This window comes from Lissotriton vulgaris, chromosome 2_1 (assembly GCF_964263255.1).
Source record: "Lissotriton vulgaris chromosome 2_1, aLisVul1.2, whole genome shotgun sequence".
In the NCBI taxonomy this organism is placed as follows: Eukaryota; Metazoa; Chordata; class Amphibia; order Caudata; family Salamandridae; genus Lissotriton; species Lissotriton vulgaris.
The window spans coordinates 456,247,714-456,267,725 of record NC_141687.1 but is presented as its reverse complement, the minus strand read 5'-3'; the positions used below and the strand labels follow the sequence as shown (position 1 = coordinate 456,267,725).

Genomic DNA, 20,012 nt, shown 5'->3' with positions numbered 1-20,012 from the left:
TTTCTCACATTTGACACTACCAGAGAGTCTAGTGGCAACTGTCCTTTAATATATGCTGAATCAGTTGGAGCCGCTTTGTACTTCTTTTCTAGTCTGGGGTTAATTACCCTGGCCTCTGACTGGGTCTTTAAATATTTCTGGTGCGTGTCTTACCACTCCATTAAGTATTGGCAGTATGGTTGTGGTTTTATGTGCCGTTAACAGCGTGTCCATTAGAAAGTCTTCTTCTACTGGATCTGTATGTAAGTCTACTCCATGAAAAGTGGCTGCTCTATCAATGAGCTGCGTGAACCCAATGGTGTCATCCAAATCAACACTATCCCCATCAATCACTTACGTCTTTTCCAGCTTGACCAGGGGGGCCTGCATGTCCAGCTGGACCAGGAGGACCCTGAAACAATAAAAATTGAGTTACACATTTTGTTTGTCACCTAAATAGGTTTTAAGAACGTTGCAGTTATCACACAAAAATACATATATTGTAATTTCTAAGCTTCACCGTCCACACAGTTACTCGTGTATGTATGTGTAATATTTACTGAGTATATATCAATAGGTTCAACTGGTGATAGGAGTACACACAGCTAGGCAAGGGCACAAGAACCCTTTAGACAGCTTCCAACTAGAATTAAACTATACCTTTTTATCAAACAATTCTAAATCAGTTTGGTATAGTATGAGTAATAAGATGTTACAAGGACATTGGGATAGCGATGAAAATGGGCTGTCATCAAATCATTTTTATTAGGAAATACACAATTTAAGAGTTCACATTAAGTGATAGACTTCAAAGACTATGTTGGTGGGTATGTGGCAGAGGTCTACAAAGGTAAGGTGGGAAGGTGCCATTAACACTGTAATTGATAGGTCACGAACGCAGATATCAACTCCAATCATGGATCCAGTTATTTAACAACTCATGCTGTCTCTCAGTCCATAACTAACTCCCAATGTCCAAACAAACGTACAATGGCCAATCATTCTCTCTCTTATAACATAATTAATCCACCCTCTAACTGCCATGAGCTGTACAAAACAAAATTGTATTTAAAATATATAATGGCTTCAAGATCACATGATGTACAAACTAGGTACATATCTCTTTGTAATGGGGAGAATGCAGCAACTCTCTCCTTTGTAAATCTTCTGTCACATTGACTACTCAGTAGACCCCAGTCTGATTCTGAATTTTGTGATAGGTGTCCATTTAGGTAGACATTGTTTATGGTGTGAGGTAAAAAGTGTGGGAAGCTGGGGGCACAAGTGTGCCATAGAAAATCTTTAACATGTTATACTACTGGCACTGTTTTTTTCAAACCCTTTTGTAAAACCATGGGGAAGGCTGTCTGCACACAATTCTAGAGGTATGGTTGGCATTAAGCTGACAAGAAACACATTTGTTTAGATTTCTCGGTTGACAGGCTTTAGAGCTCTCAGCTCTAAAGCCTGCTCAGATGTGTTGGAGAAGTTAGGATTGTGATGGGATAAAATGGTCTAAAGAGCACTACTTGAAAATGGAACAAATGTTGGACTTCTAATGAAACGCAACACTCTTTTATGTCTATTATAATAACTGTAGGCAAGTTCTCTGTTCCAAACAATTGGGTATTCGCTGTTTGCATGCATCATAATGCCTTGTTTACAATATCTGATGTAGCTTCATTCTGCCTCTAAAGTACAAGCAAGCATCAGTCTGAAATATATTGCAAAATAAAGAATCAGCCATTCAAATTATGGTTGCAACCTGTTAGTAGAAACCCCATATCATCATTGACCTCGTTTGTAGGCCATCTGTCTACGCAAACAATCCACATCCTTGATGGGTGGAAGTTCCCTGTAGAGCTCTAGAGCAGGTAATGGGGTTGCTTAATCCTTTACTATTTAAATGATATTACCCCTCCCCCTCTAAAAACTGACAGCTTGGCTGCTTGACTAGAGCTTTTCATTCGTACATATTAACCTGTACATTTTACTACTATTAAACTAAATGAGTATAACAATGCTTTGAATCTGGGTAAACACACCTCATGATCCCCAAGCTATTACTTGGTATAGTAATAAAACAGGTATTCACATTTTTTTTAATAAAAGTAAAAAAAACACTCCTGTTAAAAAGTGTGCTTATTCTACTGATTAGCAGTACATGTTAGTCATTAGTAGATATAAACTTACCGCAGGTCCGGCTTGTCCAGGCTCACCAGGGGGACCTTGGTAACCATGAGGGCCCTAATTTGAAACAGAAAAGTACATTAGGTTCCTGCAGAAATAAAACTTTTTCTAGTGGCAGTCTGCAACGTACAAAATAATCAAAGTGACTTACAAATCAGTAGAAGTCTATTTCTCCTGTTACTGGGGCCTACAAATATTTCTTAGCCTCTCATATGTATCACACCAATTTTCTTGATAAGGCATGTTTCGCGTTATTAACACTAATGGACATAAATGACTGCTGAAAGGTCAGTAACATTGTAATTAATTTATAAAAAATAAGATCAAGATATTTTGATGAACCTTTAGGATGCCAATCATCAAACATCATCACTGGGAAACTATAAATATTCCTATTAAATGGCTAACTACCGGTATTTAGATTCCTGTCTGACAAACATTTCCCTTGGGTTGCACTATGGGGCGGGGGGGGGGGTCTATGGTCTATTGGTAATTCCTACTGTGAAGAATATTAATGACCAATAGAGATTTCTCTCATATATATTATGAATATAACAATTTTGTTTCTGTTTATAGACGCCCATATTAGCTCCCCGCACTGAACATTTAGCAAAGCGTGGCTTTGAAGATGAGGCATTGGTCTTCAATAAATTAACAACATTGAGCTAAATCAGTACATGCCTGTCCTTTAAACGTTTTTTCTTTTTTACCATGTGACCCCTAGAGCTATGAAGGCATGTCTTAATCCCTATCTGCTAACAAAAAGGTTGATGGGTGTTTTTGTGGGGTTTGTTTAGGATCTGTAAAAAAACGGAATTTTGGAAGTTGAACAAGACTGATGCTATTATTATATTACAATTTAAAAAGCAATTCAGACTGGTGTTTTGATTGTAATTGAACTTAATAATTGTATATTTGACTACAGAAGGGTGCGTAGTGATGGCTATTTGGGACTGAGTTCGCGGCACATAGCTGGATTATCCTGGCAGTCTCCTGAATACGGCTGTGCAAAGGATGCTCATGAAATTCTGGTTTGGACATGTTGAATATAAGCCATGCTGCAACAAAGACATATTTGGAAGATGGTATGTAAAGATGAGTTTCTACTTTGAACATGACACACTGTCAACTTATGTGCCCAGAATATCCGATTGAGCTTCTTTCATTGCGGTAAACTAGTTAGAGTAAAATAATTGAACAGGTTAATTTAGGTGTTGCGTAATTAGCATGCTTGTAGAAAGAGCTGTTGGAAAGTGGTTAATTCCGTAAAGTAATTGACATTTTCTCATGGCATAAAGCTTTAATAATTGGGCCAGCGGATTATAAAAATATACCTACATTTGTTAAAATGGGTACTATTCAATGTGCACTAAAGGCAATGTAGAACTTGAATATGAAACTCTAGAATGCAATTAATTTTTGTTACAAATGACTGTAATGTGCACAGTGCTTACTATTTTCAGAATTTTTGTTCGAAATGATTCTAAAGTAGAAAGTATGGAAAGTCTCCGCAGAATCATGCAACATAGTTATGTTTAAACCATAGAATTCTTAAAAGTGGCAATATAGGTTTTGCATTCAGCTTGTTACAAGATTGTCTTTGTTAGAAAGTCTACTTGGAAAACAGCGGGTATATTTTCGCTCATGAATAGACAACATATAAGATCCTGACTGTTCAACCTCATTAAGCACTTTCCTGGTGTTTCACATGAATACACGCCCTGCTACAAAACTGTAAATACTATTGGGGTGCTATGTTTAACCTAACACAAAATAAAATGATATGATCAGTGAATAAGTGAAATCGTTACTCTAATGAATTAGATGCAAATAAAACCCAAAACAAGAGTAGTAAACGCATGAAAGTAATGGTAAAATTAATATTCGTTTTCAAAACATTGACTTACTGGTTGACCAACTTGACCAGATGGACCAGGAGGTCCGGGGGGTCCTGGAGCACCCTAAAATACAAATGCAGGATATAAATTATCAAATGAATATAAGAATATATTCTTGTGGAGTTCTCAAAATATACATATGAACAAATATTGAGAAAGCCAAATGTCTGGGATTGAATGTCAGTCTTTTGGCTTTGCGAATGCTACTTTGTTTCATTATTGTTTTTGTTTTTGTAAAACTATTGTCGGATGAGCTGTTGACCATCACCATTATAAGCAAATTGCCTAAAAGATCAAAGCTGATAGTAAGGATACAGTGAAAACTGAAAAATTACCCCCGCGCCATAGGAGACAACTCACATGGTGTTTAGGTCATTATTTTTTGTATTTTCAAAAGAACATACCACTTTGGGATTTTGTTTTCGAAAATACAAAGGCATTTTAAAAGTTTGATAGATGGTAACATCACTTTGATAGAAGCACCCGGTAAAGTTTTAACACATTGAGAAAAACCACCATGGTGGCTGTTCCTGATATTGTTAATAGATGTCCTCAGGCCGGCGAACATCTCTAAATTTGGAGTATGGTTACTCTGTCAGGGCGATAGAGGCATGACAGAGTAATTACCTTACTCCGATCTCTAAATCAAGCTCTAAGTCTGACCCAGGAGAGCAATCCAAAGCCTTGGTGCACCGTGGAAGCTCATTTCAAGGAATACAAATGTATAATGCACACTACATGACATAAAACAAATTAAACCATGGGTGAACTGTTAACATTCACAGGTAGAGAGGTCATGATATTGTGGTTGAAATATCAACTAGAAGCAATATTTCACTATTACTATAATATTTTATAATTCACTTTTTCTATATTGTCAAGTTAAGTAAATGTGGAGTTAAGAATAGTAAGTGTGCAATTAAAACAAATAAAGTAGTAAACCTGCACCCTTTGAGTTACTACCATGACAAAGTTCAGATTTGCTACGTTTTAGAAACCACAAACATTTCAAGTGGTCATATCATTTCTGGCACACTACCTGGAATGGCATCTATAAGTTGCTATATTTGCAAAATAGATGTGTACGTGGCGTAAAACGTTGCATTAGTCAAATGCACATGTATGTTTCTTTTCTTTTTTTGTCTTCACAAGCAAAACATTGTTCCCCACAGAGAAACCCCATCCCTGGCACATCCTCCAAGATGGTGGTGATAAATGACCCCTCCCAACCTTTAAGGGATGCTCCTTCAGCTCTTTGTTGGAGTCGATTTACAACCAGGGAGTGGAGGGTTAGGGTAGAAGCTTGTGAATACCAGCAAACTAGGCATTTTACAAACTTAGGTGCATAGAAGGCGTATTTTTATAAGATATATTTAGAAACCTTTCATACAAACTGACTGATCTTCTGTTACATACACACTTTGTCACTGGAGAGTGAGCTGACATTATTTAAGTATCTTGTTAAAGAGATATGATATAAAAGCCACGGTACCTTGATCAACTTAATTTTAATTGTGCCTTATCATTTATAATAGCAAACTGAATGCATGCCTTCATATTAACGTACATTGGCAGCAATTTGCACTGCTGTAACATCACTTTTTTCATGATGCGGTGGCACAATGTGCCGCATCATATTTATAAGGCTGTGTAAAGCCACTTTAAGTGACTTTTCAAGGCCTTTAAATATGTGCCCATTTTCACGTAGTGGTGTTGCTGTGGGTGTTCCCAAACAATACCAATGGAACCTAAAGCATTCCCAGATTTAGGAGGCATAGTAAACCTGGGAATGTGTCAGGATATGACACCACCCTAAGGGTGGTGTTAGGGAGGCGCAACGAGGATAAATGTTTTTATTTCTCCTCGTTTAGAAATCGCCAGAAGTGACTAATTTTGTGCAGCAATGTGTCCCTTCCAACACAAAGTCAATCAGCCCTGCAACACAGGCACCCTTACACCATTGTGAAAGAGTGCCTGTGTTGGTGCATGGCATCCCATTGTGCACCAGCACAGGGGAAAAGGACAGGAATGTGCCACACCTTATAGAATTGGCACATTCCTACCCTTTTGTTTCGACACAGGGCATCGCTGCAAGATTCCTTGTGGCGCTGCCTGTGCCAAAACCTCATAAATGAGTCCCTGAATTCAACGTTTTGTGAGGTCATCTCTCAGTTCTCTTTCCAGTGCTCACAATGTAGATTGCAGTTGTATATTGACTGCAACAAAGCAGACACTAACCCCAGAATACTACACAGAACAATGGCGATTTTAGGTAGGGAAAGATTCAATAACAAATCAGTAGATAATTAATTGTCTTAGGAACTAAATGTGTCAAAAAGACTTCTGTGATTGTGCACTATTTCATAATGTTAGTATTTTTGTGTGGGTAAATATGAGGCTAGAAAAACCCCAGTTGATACAGTTTTGTTTCGCTGTGATGGGCTTAAGATATTCACAATTAAAATGACGGAATGTTTTAATGACTTCTGCCTTTCCCTTTATCCACCATCTACAAAATACATAGATTGGGCAGGGGAAAATGAATAGGCGGAGGCCATGCAGGAGTAGACACAAAATCTTCACCCTTCTCTCCTCCTGTAACTCAATGTCACTGGGGCTTCAGAAGAAGGGAGGGAAAGATGCTGGACAGCTGCTGGGTCTCCATGGCTTGGCTGGACTATGAAAAAGCAGTGCATGCAAGCTGGGGAGAACCAGGGGCTGATTTCTCACAGCTTGGTTTCACAGCTCTTGCTGTGAATCATCATCAGTTAGCAGCTGTGCTCTCAGTTGAACATTCACTGCAAGAGCTGTGAAAGAAGGGCTTTGGAGCCACAAGGTATTTTAACCTCCTCGGTCTCTGTTGCTTTTTTTTCTCAATTAGGACCTGTCGCCCTTCTGGAGAAGAATTTTTTTTACCCTGCTGTAGCTGGACTATACTGGTCATTAAAGGCCCGTTCACTTGTTAAAGTCCCTCACCTTCGGCTCGGGCCTTTAATGCTGCAGAGGGCCTTTAATGGCTCGTGAAGCACCCAATAAGATATATTACATTACCCTTATATTTTATCTGTTAAGTAATGGATTGCTAAACCTTTCTTGAACAAATATAGTGCTGTGAAAATGCATGTAAACAGAAGCTCTAGCTACACTATTTCTTTTATTAGCGGAATTTTCTAATATGTGTTAGATTTCATTACATAAGAGTAGTTTGATTAATACAGTAAAACTATTGCATTTGAAGAATTCTTCAGACTGTGGAAAAATATTTTAGTTAGGTAGCATTGCTCGGTTGCACATTTCCATCACACTACTTTGAAAGAGTAAAGAAATGTGTTATATATGTTATTAACACATAATGTTCAATGTTAGAATTGCATGCATTGAACAGTTAAGGCCCTAAATAACCCATAGCAATGAAATGCTAAATTCGAACATATCTGCTGTGTTTACAACTGGTTCTGCAGAGCATCATTCCACCACAGTAAATAGTGTCTTGACATGTCATCAATTAATTATCGGCAACCAGTGTTATCAATATGATTTTCATTAAGAAGGTGTCACTTAAGTTTAAAATACACCTTTTAGCTCTTTAATGGTTTCACTGGTTTTTTTTTTAAATTGAGAAATGTTTGTTGAGTTTGAAGGTGTGCGATTTACAACCCTGGCTAAGCATGTAGGGGCGGATTTACTATGATTTTGCGTCAGGTGCGTTACTTTTGTGAAGCAGCCCGAGGCAAAATTGTGTTGGTATTTCCTAAGACACGCAAAGCCACTTTTCGTGGCTTTGCACAGTTTAGTAAAGGCAAAGTAACTAAATGCAGCACTGCCTTGTGTTACCTTGCATTAAAAAAGGAATTTCACCAGTGGAGCTTGGGCCCTCCTATGCATCCACCCATGGATTTTTGCACATTTCCAGATTTACTATTGCTTGTAAACCTAGGAATGCTACAAAATCCTATGTCTTCCCCAGTGAGGCATAATGAGGAGAAATGTTTATTCCTCCTCCTTGCTTCCTCTTTCTATGTGTGCTGCATTCTGCAGCATGCATAGAGAGAGGAATATGCCTGAAAGGATTGTTTTTATCAAAGAAGGTATCTCTTCCTGAACAAAACCAATCCTGGCCATAAGGCAGGCACCCTTGTACGATGGTGCAAGGGTGCCTGTGTTTGCACTAGTCAGCCTCAAATGCAAGGAGAGAGCTGAAGAGTATTTTAGTAGATATGGTGCTTTTCTGCTCTCTCCCATTCACGCAATGCCATGCAGCAACTAACCTTGCTGCACCTGATTGAGTAAATTCTACGTAAATCTACCCTGTAGCATTGTGTACTTTCACCATCTTTTATGAAGAGAAATCAATCCAGCATGAATTTCTGCCAGAGGAATGTTAGACCTTTCACATTTAAATGGTAGACATTATGTGACGATATGTTAAGTAAAAATTCACAAAACCAAAGCTTATTGGTGTAGTTTGAAAGAAGAGGCACAGGTCCACCTGATCACAAAATTGATCGACAGAAAAAAATATCAGATGGGCTGATTCTGCATTATCTCAGGTGCAGTTAGTTGAGGATGTGCGAGTGAATGTGAGACTGTTAGACATCTTACAAACTCTCGAAGCAAGGGGGGATCAGACCACAGAGAGAAATCAGGTATATGGGATGGGAGAACCTACGCGAAACCAGAAGGCTCATTAGAGATGGATGGCCTTGAAGACCAGAGGAAACACAAGGTAATCTCTCTTTGGGAGCTAGATATTTTTAAAAGTGTATGGCCAGTCAATATGGTCATCTTGACAACTCAGCAGCAGTTCTTTTTTGCATCTCAGTGCGTGAAGCGGACATCTTGCATGGGGTGAAGCCACCATGGAAGATGTTATCAATGTATCTCTGCCGAAGATGGATGATTTAATTGTCTCATTTAGAAGCACCAGGATTGAGTATTGAGATGATAGTATCAATATGTACATGCTTTTAATTAGCTGTAAAGAAGAAATTATTAACAGGCTGAAAATGAAAGTATTCATTCCAGTTAAAGAGAAGGTTGAGGTGTGAGATGCCTTCAGTTAAAAGAAGCAAGCACATAAAATAAGTTAAAAAACAATTTATTTTCAAAATAGCTTAAGACACATATAAGCATTCAGAACTCGAGCTCCTGCATTTTGGAACGATCCTGTTAGTATTCAGAAAACATATCCTTTCAAAATGACAGTGATGCCAATAGACAACACATACAATGTCAACTAAATCGTGTGTGTGCCTCCAGTTGTGTTCCACTGTTGTAGAAGTAATAAGAACCATGGTAAATGGACTAACATACACCAAGATAACCTGGAGATAAACGTTCACTTGTGTCTGTAAATACATGAGATGCAGTGTGACACTTTTCGGATTTAAAGCTGCTCACGATTGTAATATATGCATCTAGAACAGCTGTTTCAATCTGGCTCATTATGGCCATGGTGAACACATTCTTGGGTGACAATACCTATATCAAAAGTGACCACTGGTGTTGGGATAACTGGTGTTGGGCTCCAATAAGAACATCCATTATGCTGTAGACAGGTGAGCAGGATGGCTGCATAGCACAATACTGTGCAGCTCTTTTCCCTGAGAAGAATTTGCATTGACGATTTTACTAAAGGCATTAGGAACTGGTTTCTAACTCTATATTTGTAAGCTGACTTCAACCTTTATATAGGGAAAAGGTGAAGGAAAGACATATTATCATTGACACAGTATTCCAAGAGCTATCACAACTGTTTTCATTTTGACTTGATAATTGATTGGGTCACATATGTATCTCGGATCTATCAACAGAGAACTAGTAGTCAGGAATCACTGAGTGCACAAAACCGCTGGCAGCTTCTCTATATGCTGAATAATGGACCAAGGCCAAGTGCTTGTAGATATAGCACAGAGCATGGCTTATTTTCTGCATCCTTATCTTGTTTTCAACCCTACCAGAATTGTCAATTGTGGCTTACATTAAACCTTTGTGTATTTTACCTTTGAATTTTACTGCAATATGTCTATTTAATTCGTTACTCTCACATTTTTCTGCAAGTAATATCTATAAGTCCAGATTCGTGAAAGGATCAAGAGGTCAAGGGTTTCCTTGCGTCAAGCTTCTTTGTGTTTCCAATGTAGTGACCCACTTGTCCAAGCAGCTCCTTATGGAAATGCCTGGGAGCATAAATCCATCCCCAACACTTCCATAGGGAGTTGCCTGGACCTGTGGGTCACTATACTATGGACATCTAGCCCCCTGACCCGGGTTGGCTTTATGCTCCGAGGCACCCAAGAGTTTAAAATGATTGATTATTAGCAATATTTGTCTAAAACCAACGAGAATGAAGGGCTTCCCTGGCCTGCCTTTACTGGGCTGAGGCCAGGAGAGCCCTCCAAAAGCAATTGTTGGTACAGGCTTATCTTTTGTTCTTGTGATTTTTGAGAATATAGTTAAACTTTATCTAAAGAAACATGGTATTTAATAAATTCCCCGAATTATTTTCAAGAATGTGTTATTTTATTGTTGAATTTTCTCTAGAGCCACAACATAACATCTCTTCCTTTCCATGCAATTGTTTAATAGTCTAAAGTACATAAAATCCACGACTTCTTCATTGACCTACCTCTTCCTGAAAGCAAGTCATGTTTGATATCTAGATGCCTGTAGTTTTAGCCTAGTAAAGGGTACGGTTTCACAGCAGTATAGTATCCTAGTATCTAGCATTAAAATTGGGTCATTGATGCGCTGCTGTTGGCATAAGGCAGTGAAGACTGAACAAACTATAGAGCGGGCTTTAGAATGCATGGGTGTCATGAGATGATTTCTGTAGAGAGCCTGAGAATGAACTGGGAACAAAGATGGAATATTGGCTGTGGATGGTATAGTCATAGGTTGAACTGTAACAATGAAAAATGGTTATTCGTCACTGTATAGATAAAAAAGGTTAGTTCTCAAAAAAAGAAAGAGTGAGTGCTTACAGGCATGAGACCCATTTGTCCACCTCCACCTCCACCAGCCTTGACATCATAGGACTCGTACTGAGGGGAGAAGTTCTGTAAAAAAGAAAATCACATCAACAGTGATCGTCAGCAAAGGTGCACACCAATGAATGAGCAGTCTTGGTAGAGAGATCCGCACCATGGATACGTGGCCCTGTAGTTCTGAGGAACCTTGGCAAAGTTAAGCCTCTTTGACAGAACTGAGATGTTATTGACATTTAGAAGTTCTACTTGCAGAAGACCGAACCCCTGACTCGTTTACACACCACTCTTTATTCTTACACAGTTATGGCACGTGCACTAGTTGTGTGCACACAATTTGTTCAATGAGAACTCCAGCAAAAGCAGTATGGTGTACATCGCAGGGAATGATTCTGCTGTAATAAACTCCAGTGATGCGAGTCTGGATGTCTGTGCCAGTGTGAGTGTTTTTTTTTAAGTGTTTTATGTAGCCCAAACTTAACCTGAAGGCATTAGAGCGCTTTACATGAGCACCAGTTGCCTTACACAAGGACAAATTCATTGTGTTAGGCACTGGGAGATTAGGGGATTTGCCCAGAATCACAGGATGTAGAGTGTATGTTTTCCAAATGACACTGATAACTAATTGTGATAATGTATGATAATGATTTATGATCCCGGCCCGAGAAGGTGTCCAGGGGAGTTGTACAAATATGACTTATGTAATGAGTAATAAAACTGCGGCCACCACAATAAAACAATGACTGTTGGCTGTGTGGAGTAACACAGATACACAGGTATAGTAAGGTTCCTGGAATGGACACAGTGCGACTGTTATGAGGTCGACCGCCCTAGCCCTTAGACCACATCCTCTCTGTGTGCGTGTGTGTTGGCGCGTGCATGTGTGCATGCATGCGTGCATTTGTGTGTGTGTGAGAGTCCGCACATGCGTGCATGCATGTGTGTGCGTGTGTACATTCATGCATGAGCGCGTGCGTGTGTGTGTGTGAGCGCTTCTACCTAACTTTATTCATAGCATCATTACTTGTGTTTGTTAACTTCCATCAGGCTTCACTTTTCTCAGAGTCTGGCATACGCATCACACCAATGAGTTCCAAAGGGGGCAGCACAAGTGTGTGATTGTTAAACGACTTTTAGTGAAGCAAAGTTGTTAGGATGTAAATACACTTTTAATGTGCCATTGCCACATATTGTGGGAATGCTTGTGATCTGTTTGGAGCTAGTGGAGTATAGGATTGGACGCTCTTATATCAATATCTGTACTCTTACAACAGTTGTTGGCGATTCGATAAAAATAGAACCATCCTAATAAATGACATTTATAGTGCAATTTGAATTATCTCGCCGAGGGTGAACTTAGTCGTCCAATTAATATAAACGTAGAACCGAACAACCTTTGCCCGTGTATAAGAAGCACGTTGGTCACAATGTTTTTTTAGAGTGCAATATGTTTAGATTGTGGTTGATCACAAAAATAATAGCACCAGTGCTAACCTTCAACTACCATTATATATTTCTTTTAGCGTGATTTCACATTTGTATCAGAGTTAACACATATTGGTCAGGTGCTAAAACATTTTGTGCAATCTAAACACCAGACACTCCTGAAAAAATTGCCCGGACCGTGGGATGCTGCGGATTTTTATGCAGTGAAAAATATTCACTAAGAGATGCATAAAGGTTTCTTGTACACGTATAGCTTTGGGGCTAAATGGATTTGCAGTCGCAAAATCAGCGATTTGCAAGAGGTTTTCCGACTGCGAAACAAGTCACAATGCATTGAAGGCACATTGTTTCAATGTGCATTTGTGATTCAGAAGGAAGAGAGGGCATGATTGGGTCAGCCTCCTTCTTATGAATTGCAGTGACATGTATCGATTCTTTGCAACCACATCTTCTGCCTTCTCAAAGGAGGTGGCATGGGATTCACAAAGTGGAACATGTCTATGAAGAGCAGCATCCACTTAGTGAATGTAGGCTTGGCCATTGGGGAGGAAGAGGAGTATGCAGCAGCCCAGGAAATTGTTGCTCCCCAATGACATTCGCAGATTGTCTTCTCAATTTTCTGATTGCTGTCCTTGGCTTTTAAGAGACAAGGATTGTAATCAAAGTAGGCATTCTGTGATTCCAAATGGAGGGATGTAGGTCTGCTGTCCCATGCAGGCCTCCAGTCCAGCATTCACAGCAGATTGCAAGAAGTCACAATCCTAAACCTACTCCATTGATATTAATGAGGCTGCAGATTCTCAATCGTTTGCGACCTGCGTCTTTGCACTACAAGGGCTTTGGATATCCCTCACACTGCAAAGGGAAAGGTTAGATCCAGTGTAAGGCAAACATTCAACCACGAGTAGCGTTTTTCCTCATTGTGCCCTATGTGCACACAGCCATTCACGTTTTCAAGATATGGGTCTTTGTATCAAAGAAAGAGGTTCTTTGCTGGTCAAGGCACTGGATTCTAGGTTGTTATTGCTTCTACAACACATTTTAGAAACCCTCAAATGCCTCAAATGCCACTTGATCTTGGCTTTAAGAAGCTCTTCAACTTAGCAACTTGGAACTGATGTTACTCAACATGTTTCATGTCAGTACCAATAACAGCTTAGACAGTGCAAAGCTCTGCAAAGGGGCGCATGTTACTTCTATTCAGCGCAAAAAGGTGTTTTGTGCTGTAGAGGTGCCCTGGTCCCAATACAAAACTGTTTTGTGCTGCTTTGCTTCACTTTTCATCAAAGCACATTACTCAGCACAAACACTCACAGGTTTTGTTGTACAATCCCTTCTACTAAGAGAGCCAAATCAGACTTTTCATTGAAAACTATTCCCTACTTGAAGCAGGCGTAAACAAGGGAGAATGTGATCATTTATCCCCCCCCCAAAAAAACACTGCGTATTGCATCTGAAAAGGTTGTGTGGGATTCCTCTGATTTTGTCTAGGCATTTGAATGTATACTGGAAGGGTATACGCCCAGTACAAATCCTACAGTCCACACTTACCCGTGTTTCATGGAGTGAGGCTGTGAGTAACAAAAGGGAGCCTTGTTAGGGAACCAGTGCAGGTGTTGACAGCAGCAGCAGGACATTCTGAATAGCTATAGCTTTGCGATGTGTTTTACTCTTGCGCAATTCAGTACATCAATGGTTGTTGCTGTGCAGTATTGCGTGAAAACTTAGTAAATATCTTTCCTACCTAACGTCCCTTGGTGCTGATGGAATATATACAGGTTCTGACCGAGACTGGCTTTTTTCTCCATGAGCTCAGTAGCAGAGATTCACTGTCTGCTCAGCTTCCATGTGGAGGCCAACTAGCGAGATGGGCCAGTTGACTTTACCATTCATGGTCGGTACGTTGACTATGTAGTTCTCGTAGACACCCTACACAATACACATCTTCTTCTGCATGCATTAAGAGCGTTATAAATCAGTGCTTCTTTGCTTAAAAGCATTCGCTGGTGATGTCCGTTGAGTTCTTATAAATGCATATCACAATTGGGTTGCATTTGAGTAATTTGAGGATCATCCTCAAAAGGTAATGTGTCTTTGTCAGCGCCATTTTTACTAGACCCGTTGGTTCTGAGGGAAGTAAGAATATTTCTCAGTTGAATGCAATAGCTCTTGATGTCGTTGTCAGTATCCGCTCCCTGCTCCATCTACCTGCAAACATCTGGAAGTCTTGGATGATGTTATTTAGCTTTTCATTTATTTATTTAAAGGTTTTAGTGTGAGTAAGATCCGGGATGGATCGTGGAGCACTTTACAGAGAAGACATTGAAGACAATTGCTGTTGTGAATTGCTAGTCTTTCTGGACCAATGGTCAATCATAATGAGGGCCACTTACAGACATCTACATTTACCCACACCCAGGTATACAATTTTCTACTATCACATTGAATTTACAGCAAAATAACTTGGGTACCTTACAATGTAGCCATATGTCTGTATAATGTTGGTGAAATGGACTTACATGCATTACAAATGATGCTGTGGGCTCATTCAACAAACATGTCTTTTTCAGCGAGGTGAAGTAAACGAGGCATTTTCAGAATTTCTGGTACACGTAGTTTCGTGATTTTACTTTACTTTATAAACTATTACTTATAAGCATTGAGAAAAGAGAAACATAAGTTTCAAGAACATGAATTTAAGAGTACAAACCATGACAGTCCAAGCTCCAGAAAGGTTAGGCAATATAATGAAGCGAAGACAAGGATATGTCTACCTCTCCTCACTGGTGACACACACTTTTAAAAGAATTGGGCTGGTTTGCTTGAGTGCAGTCACCGGTGCTTGCACTAGTAGGATGTTGTACTATTGTTTGTGAATTGTGTACATTTGGGTTTCCTGTGCCAGAGGGTGTTTCACTCTTGCAAAGATTTGCTGGCACTAGTGTTTAATTGAAAGTGCACAGAAACTGGAGCCACGTTCTGGTAACATGACAAAAAGTGGCGGTGAATGATTAGTGTATTTGTTCCTCAGAGGTATTTACAAATAAACTTATTTTTGTATGCAGGAGTTTTGAAAGACGACATTTATTAATCAGGAATAAACGTCTATCTTCTATAGTGTAAGAAGGTGCATGGTCAAGATAATGGTATAGTAACATGAAATAGATCATTCAAACTTTACAACACGGCTACGTGTCGCACTATTTCCTAAATAAACCCAACATACTGAAATTAAGATATCAAAGCCTACTCAACACAACATAACTCACCCCTTCCATTGAAGGACAATTCTGACATACGCCGGGAGCTCCTGGGGAGCCGGGTGTTCCAGGAAGACCGGGCTCACCATTTCTTCCAGGAATTCCAGGGGAGCCCTATTGAGAAATATAGAGTTTGACACATTGTTAAAGGGTTAACTGTAAAATGTTAATGTATGACAAAGCTAATTGTTAATTGAAAAATGACAAACATTTAGTACACAGGGCCACAGAAATCATTGATCCTGTCCATCAACTGTGATACTCCAGACCAGGCACTGGCTGCATTCTTTCCTTATTCTCTCCATGCTAAAGTTCATCTTTATCTGTCACAAACCTATCTTCAATAATGTCTCAGAGCCCATGCCCTCTCCCTTGATTCCTGCTGGTATGCACCACTCTTTCAAAATTCTTTTGAAATTAAACAAAATTATTTCACCATTGAGTTAATGTGACATTTCTTCTTCATTGTTCAACCCACATAAGAGGCGTAGGATTCTGACTAATTCCCAGCTTTAAAAAACTTTTAAATCTGGGCATGTGCCAGGTTCCATGGATGTTGCATAGGAAAACCCACAACAACATCCATCGAACGCCCCTTTCACGCAGAGTAATGTGGGAAAGGAGGCCATATTTACAAGGCCATGAAAAGTTATGCAGGGTGATTTTACCTGGCCTTGTAAATATGGTTAGGCATACTGCACCCCGTGTGACAAAGAAAGTGACGCACCGGTGGCGCAATGGCCTTGTAAATGAGTCCCAAAGTGTTTCAGATTTACTCATCTCTTCTCGTGGCACTTAGCAGCTGTGATATTCGAACTGACTAACTTTCCAAGGGACTCGGAAAAGCAACAATCACGTGCACCATTAAGATCGTATTTTTACTAGCGCCCAATTTTACTACAAATGAAAGACATTTTTTATTACCATAAATATGTGAACCTTGTCCCTTCCTGGGCCAGTCCTCTTGAAACAAATTTAACCGAATCCTGTGCCTATCAATGTCATGTAGATTTGTGTGGGCATCTCTATCTACCTTTACCTACTGCCCCATTGACCTTGAACCACTTATGCAAATCTGACTTGACCGAGTAGGGTGCCTAACTTTCGGGTACACTAGGTAACCCATCGGGAAAATATTTAGGCCAAGAGCTCCTCTCCTTTTGAGAAGTACTAATACAGAAGATGCATTCAAAGGTGAATTGTAATAAAGCAAAATAAAGACTTAAACACACAATTTAGATTAAAAAAGCTAACTTTTTTAACATGATATTTTGAAAAGACCTTTTCATTAATTTTATGAGGTAATGCATTTCGTTTTTTTAATGTATTTTCTGATTTATGTAGTGCAGAAAACTTACAGGATCACCCTTGGGACCTCGGTCGCCCTTGGAGACAGTTCCGCCACCTTTCGAAGGTTCCTCCTAAACAATGCAAAAGGAGAAACAGTCAGGCAAAGATTGTATTTATATACAGCGCTTACTACCCATGACGAGACGTTGAACATGCCATTTAGAATGATACATACTAGGGGGCAAATTTACAAGCCCTTTGCGCCACTTTTGCGTCACTTTGAACATGGGAAAGGTGACGCAAAAGTGGCGCAAGCGGCTTGTAAATCTGACCCTAGGTCTCACTATGGGGCATATTAGCAAGAACCTTGTTAAAATTGTCGCCGTTTTTGCAGCAGGAAAATGCCACTAAAGCGGCGATAATGGGCTTGTTAAAATGCTTTATAGAATTCCAATAGAAGCCCAGGTTCGATGTCCTGTACACCTAACCTGGCCTTCTATTAGAATTTTATAACACATATTAACAAGCCCTTTATCGCCGTTTTAGCGACAGTTTCCTGCTGCTAAAACAGCGATAATTTTAACGAGGTTATTGCTTATATGCCCCTTTGTCTGTGCTATAGCTTATTCTTGAGTACAGGAAATTAAATAGAAACTGTAAATGGAACTTCTGTATAATTTGATAGGGCATAGTTGTTTATGGTGCGTTTTAGAAAATCATAGAACAGGGTAAAAGAAACGTGTTAATTTTTGCAACCAGAAGACATACACAAAGCAGTGAAATTATGCATCTTTCATTCAAGATAACTGGTAGAAATTTACACTGATCAATATGTCGTTTCTGCAAAGCATGTTTCTAATGTCAGTAGAGAAAAACAATTAAAGCTAAACATGTCTCCATTTTGTGAATTACCAGCAAAATAGTATCTTAGAGCGCCCCCCAGCGGAGTTATAACATTTTTACAGTTTGTTTATTTCATGTTGAACCAGCAGAATTCATAGATTTGCTGATACTAGTCCAGCACTATTTAAATCAGTTGCGCTTTTCGGGGCACTGATTGCTCAGTAAACAGGCATGTGTTCATAATTGGTGGTCCTGGACAAAGCGCAGTTGATTCAAGGTAAGCCTGTTTGGTTGGGCTTATCTTATCTTGACTCTGAAACGGAGTAATTAACTATGTTTGCATGATGAAATACTAACACTCAGTTAAACAGGGTAGTAACCTGACAATTATTGGTGAGTACCCAAAATTGTGGACGTTTGTGATCCTCAACCAACTTATGCATGTAGATCCACCATGGAACACCCTCAATCTTGACTATGCCTCCAAACCTGTTAAGAACATTTGGAATGTTGAGAGTTCCATTGAAGGCAAAGTAGTAGCTCCAGGCTTATGATGGCTAATATAAGCCTTCTGCTCCAACATTCCAGTGTTTGTCTTGCTGTTTCTCCTTTTTTGATTTAGAACAATCTACCCTCAGTGGGTGGAATGTTCTAAACAAAGGCCTCTCGGAGCCCCAGGGGGTTATAAATACCCTCGAGCTCTGAGAGGGCGTTGTTCACAGCAGTAGCTGTGAAAGAAAAACAACATTAGAATGTTGCTCTCCGGGCTTCTCCTGGCCAGGAGAAGCCCGGAGCACTCCATTGTCAACATTCCAATGTTCTAATAGCCCTTTAGCCCTTGACGCTCGAGCTTTACCGGTTGCTAAAGGCCCTGTCCTTCATTAAAAGCCCTTGCCTGCATCAGGGCCTTTAACAACCAGTATAGCCCTCGGCAGTGGGCTATAAAGCTATATTAGAATATTGGAATGTTGAGCACTCCATTGTGGAAAATGCAGTGCTCCGTGTGTCTACTGGCCAGTAGATGCCCGGAGAGCAACATTCCAATGTTGTTTTGCTTTCACAGCTACTGATGGGAACAAAAGCTATTCAGAGCCCGAGGGGATTCATACATCCCTGGGGCACCGAGAGGCCTTTGTTTTTACTAATTAAAACATTCTGCCCTAGACCCTCTAGGGGCGGAATGTTCTAATAGCCATAGAACCCTCGTAGTGGGCTCTACTGGCCATTAAAGGCCCACTACCTTTTTAAAGGCAACACTGGAGCGGGCCATTAATGGCCGGTAGAGCCCGCTAGTTTGGGCTCTAATGCTATAGTATAGTGTGATTCTACTATACCCGGATGTGTACTGTATATTCCTGTATCCTATTTTCGAGGCAAACAACTGACATTCTTTATTCTGTGAATGACGAATTCGATTTCCCCATCGAATTAAATTTCTTATGCTAGTAATCTGAATTTAGGTGTGCAAAGAATGTAAAAATTAACCAGTATGTGTATTTACTAAGCATGGCTGTAGCGAGGGTCCGGATTAAGGGAAGCTAATGACACCACATTTTCATTCTCCAGCACAGGGACTTACCGACGGTCCCTGTGGACACACTGGACAGCATTCCCCGAAGGGAATCTCAGGGTTCGTACATTCTAATTCCACTTCGTCGCAGATGATGTCGTCACACAAAACTGCCCCAGAATCGCACACACAGATTTGACATGGCTCGGGCTTCCAAACATCCCGGTCAGCATACACTTGGCCAAGATGCGCACATGTTCCTAAAACAACTAAACAAAAAGAAAAAAGAACAACGCAATCAGATTTGAACATATAATCCAGTATGAAAAACACATCTCATTGTAATCATGTTCATATGCATTTAAGCAGGCCTTATTGTTCCCACGGCAAATTACGTTGTGTTGCTATGGTAACACTCAATTGCTGCAGCAGGGCCGGCTCTAGGCATGTGCAAGCTGTGCACGTGCACAGGGCCACCAAACCCCAGGGGCCACCACGCCAACATATATCCTTAATATATTAATCCTCTGAGTATGGATACATAATTGCGTGATGGCCCCTGGCAGGGATTTGGCGGCCTCCGTCTCTGTTCCACTTCTAAACTCCCTGA

General features: G+C 40.0%; 1 protein-coding gene across 1 annotated transcript in view; it reads right to left on the bottom strand.

Moving 5' to 3' along the window:
* COL3A1 (collagen type III alpha 1 chain) overlaps nt 1-20,012 on the bottom strand; it is a 113,698-nt gene that overhangs the window by 64,407 nt on the left and 29,279 nt on the right. Inside the window, exons 2-8 of the mRNA XM_086955350.1 lie at nt 19,472-19,671; nt 17,118-17,180; nt 15,769-15,873; nt 11,051-11,125; nt 4,077-4,130; nt 2,173-2,226; nt 338-391 (exon numbers count right to left, since the gene is read on the bottom strand). Of these exons, the coding sequence (XP_086811476.1) occupies nt 338-391; nt 2,173-2,226; nt 4,077-4,130; nt 11,051-11,125; nt 15,769-15,873; nt 17,118-17,180; nt 19,472-19,671 (605 nt within the window). The remainder of the gene's footprint in view (nt 1-337; nt 392-2,172; nt 2,227-4,076; nt 4,131-11,050; nt 11,126-15,768; nt 15,874-17,117; nt 17,181-19,471; nt 19,672-20,012) is intronic.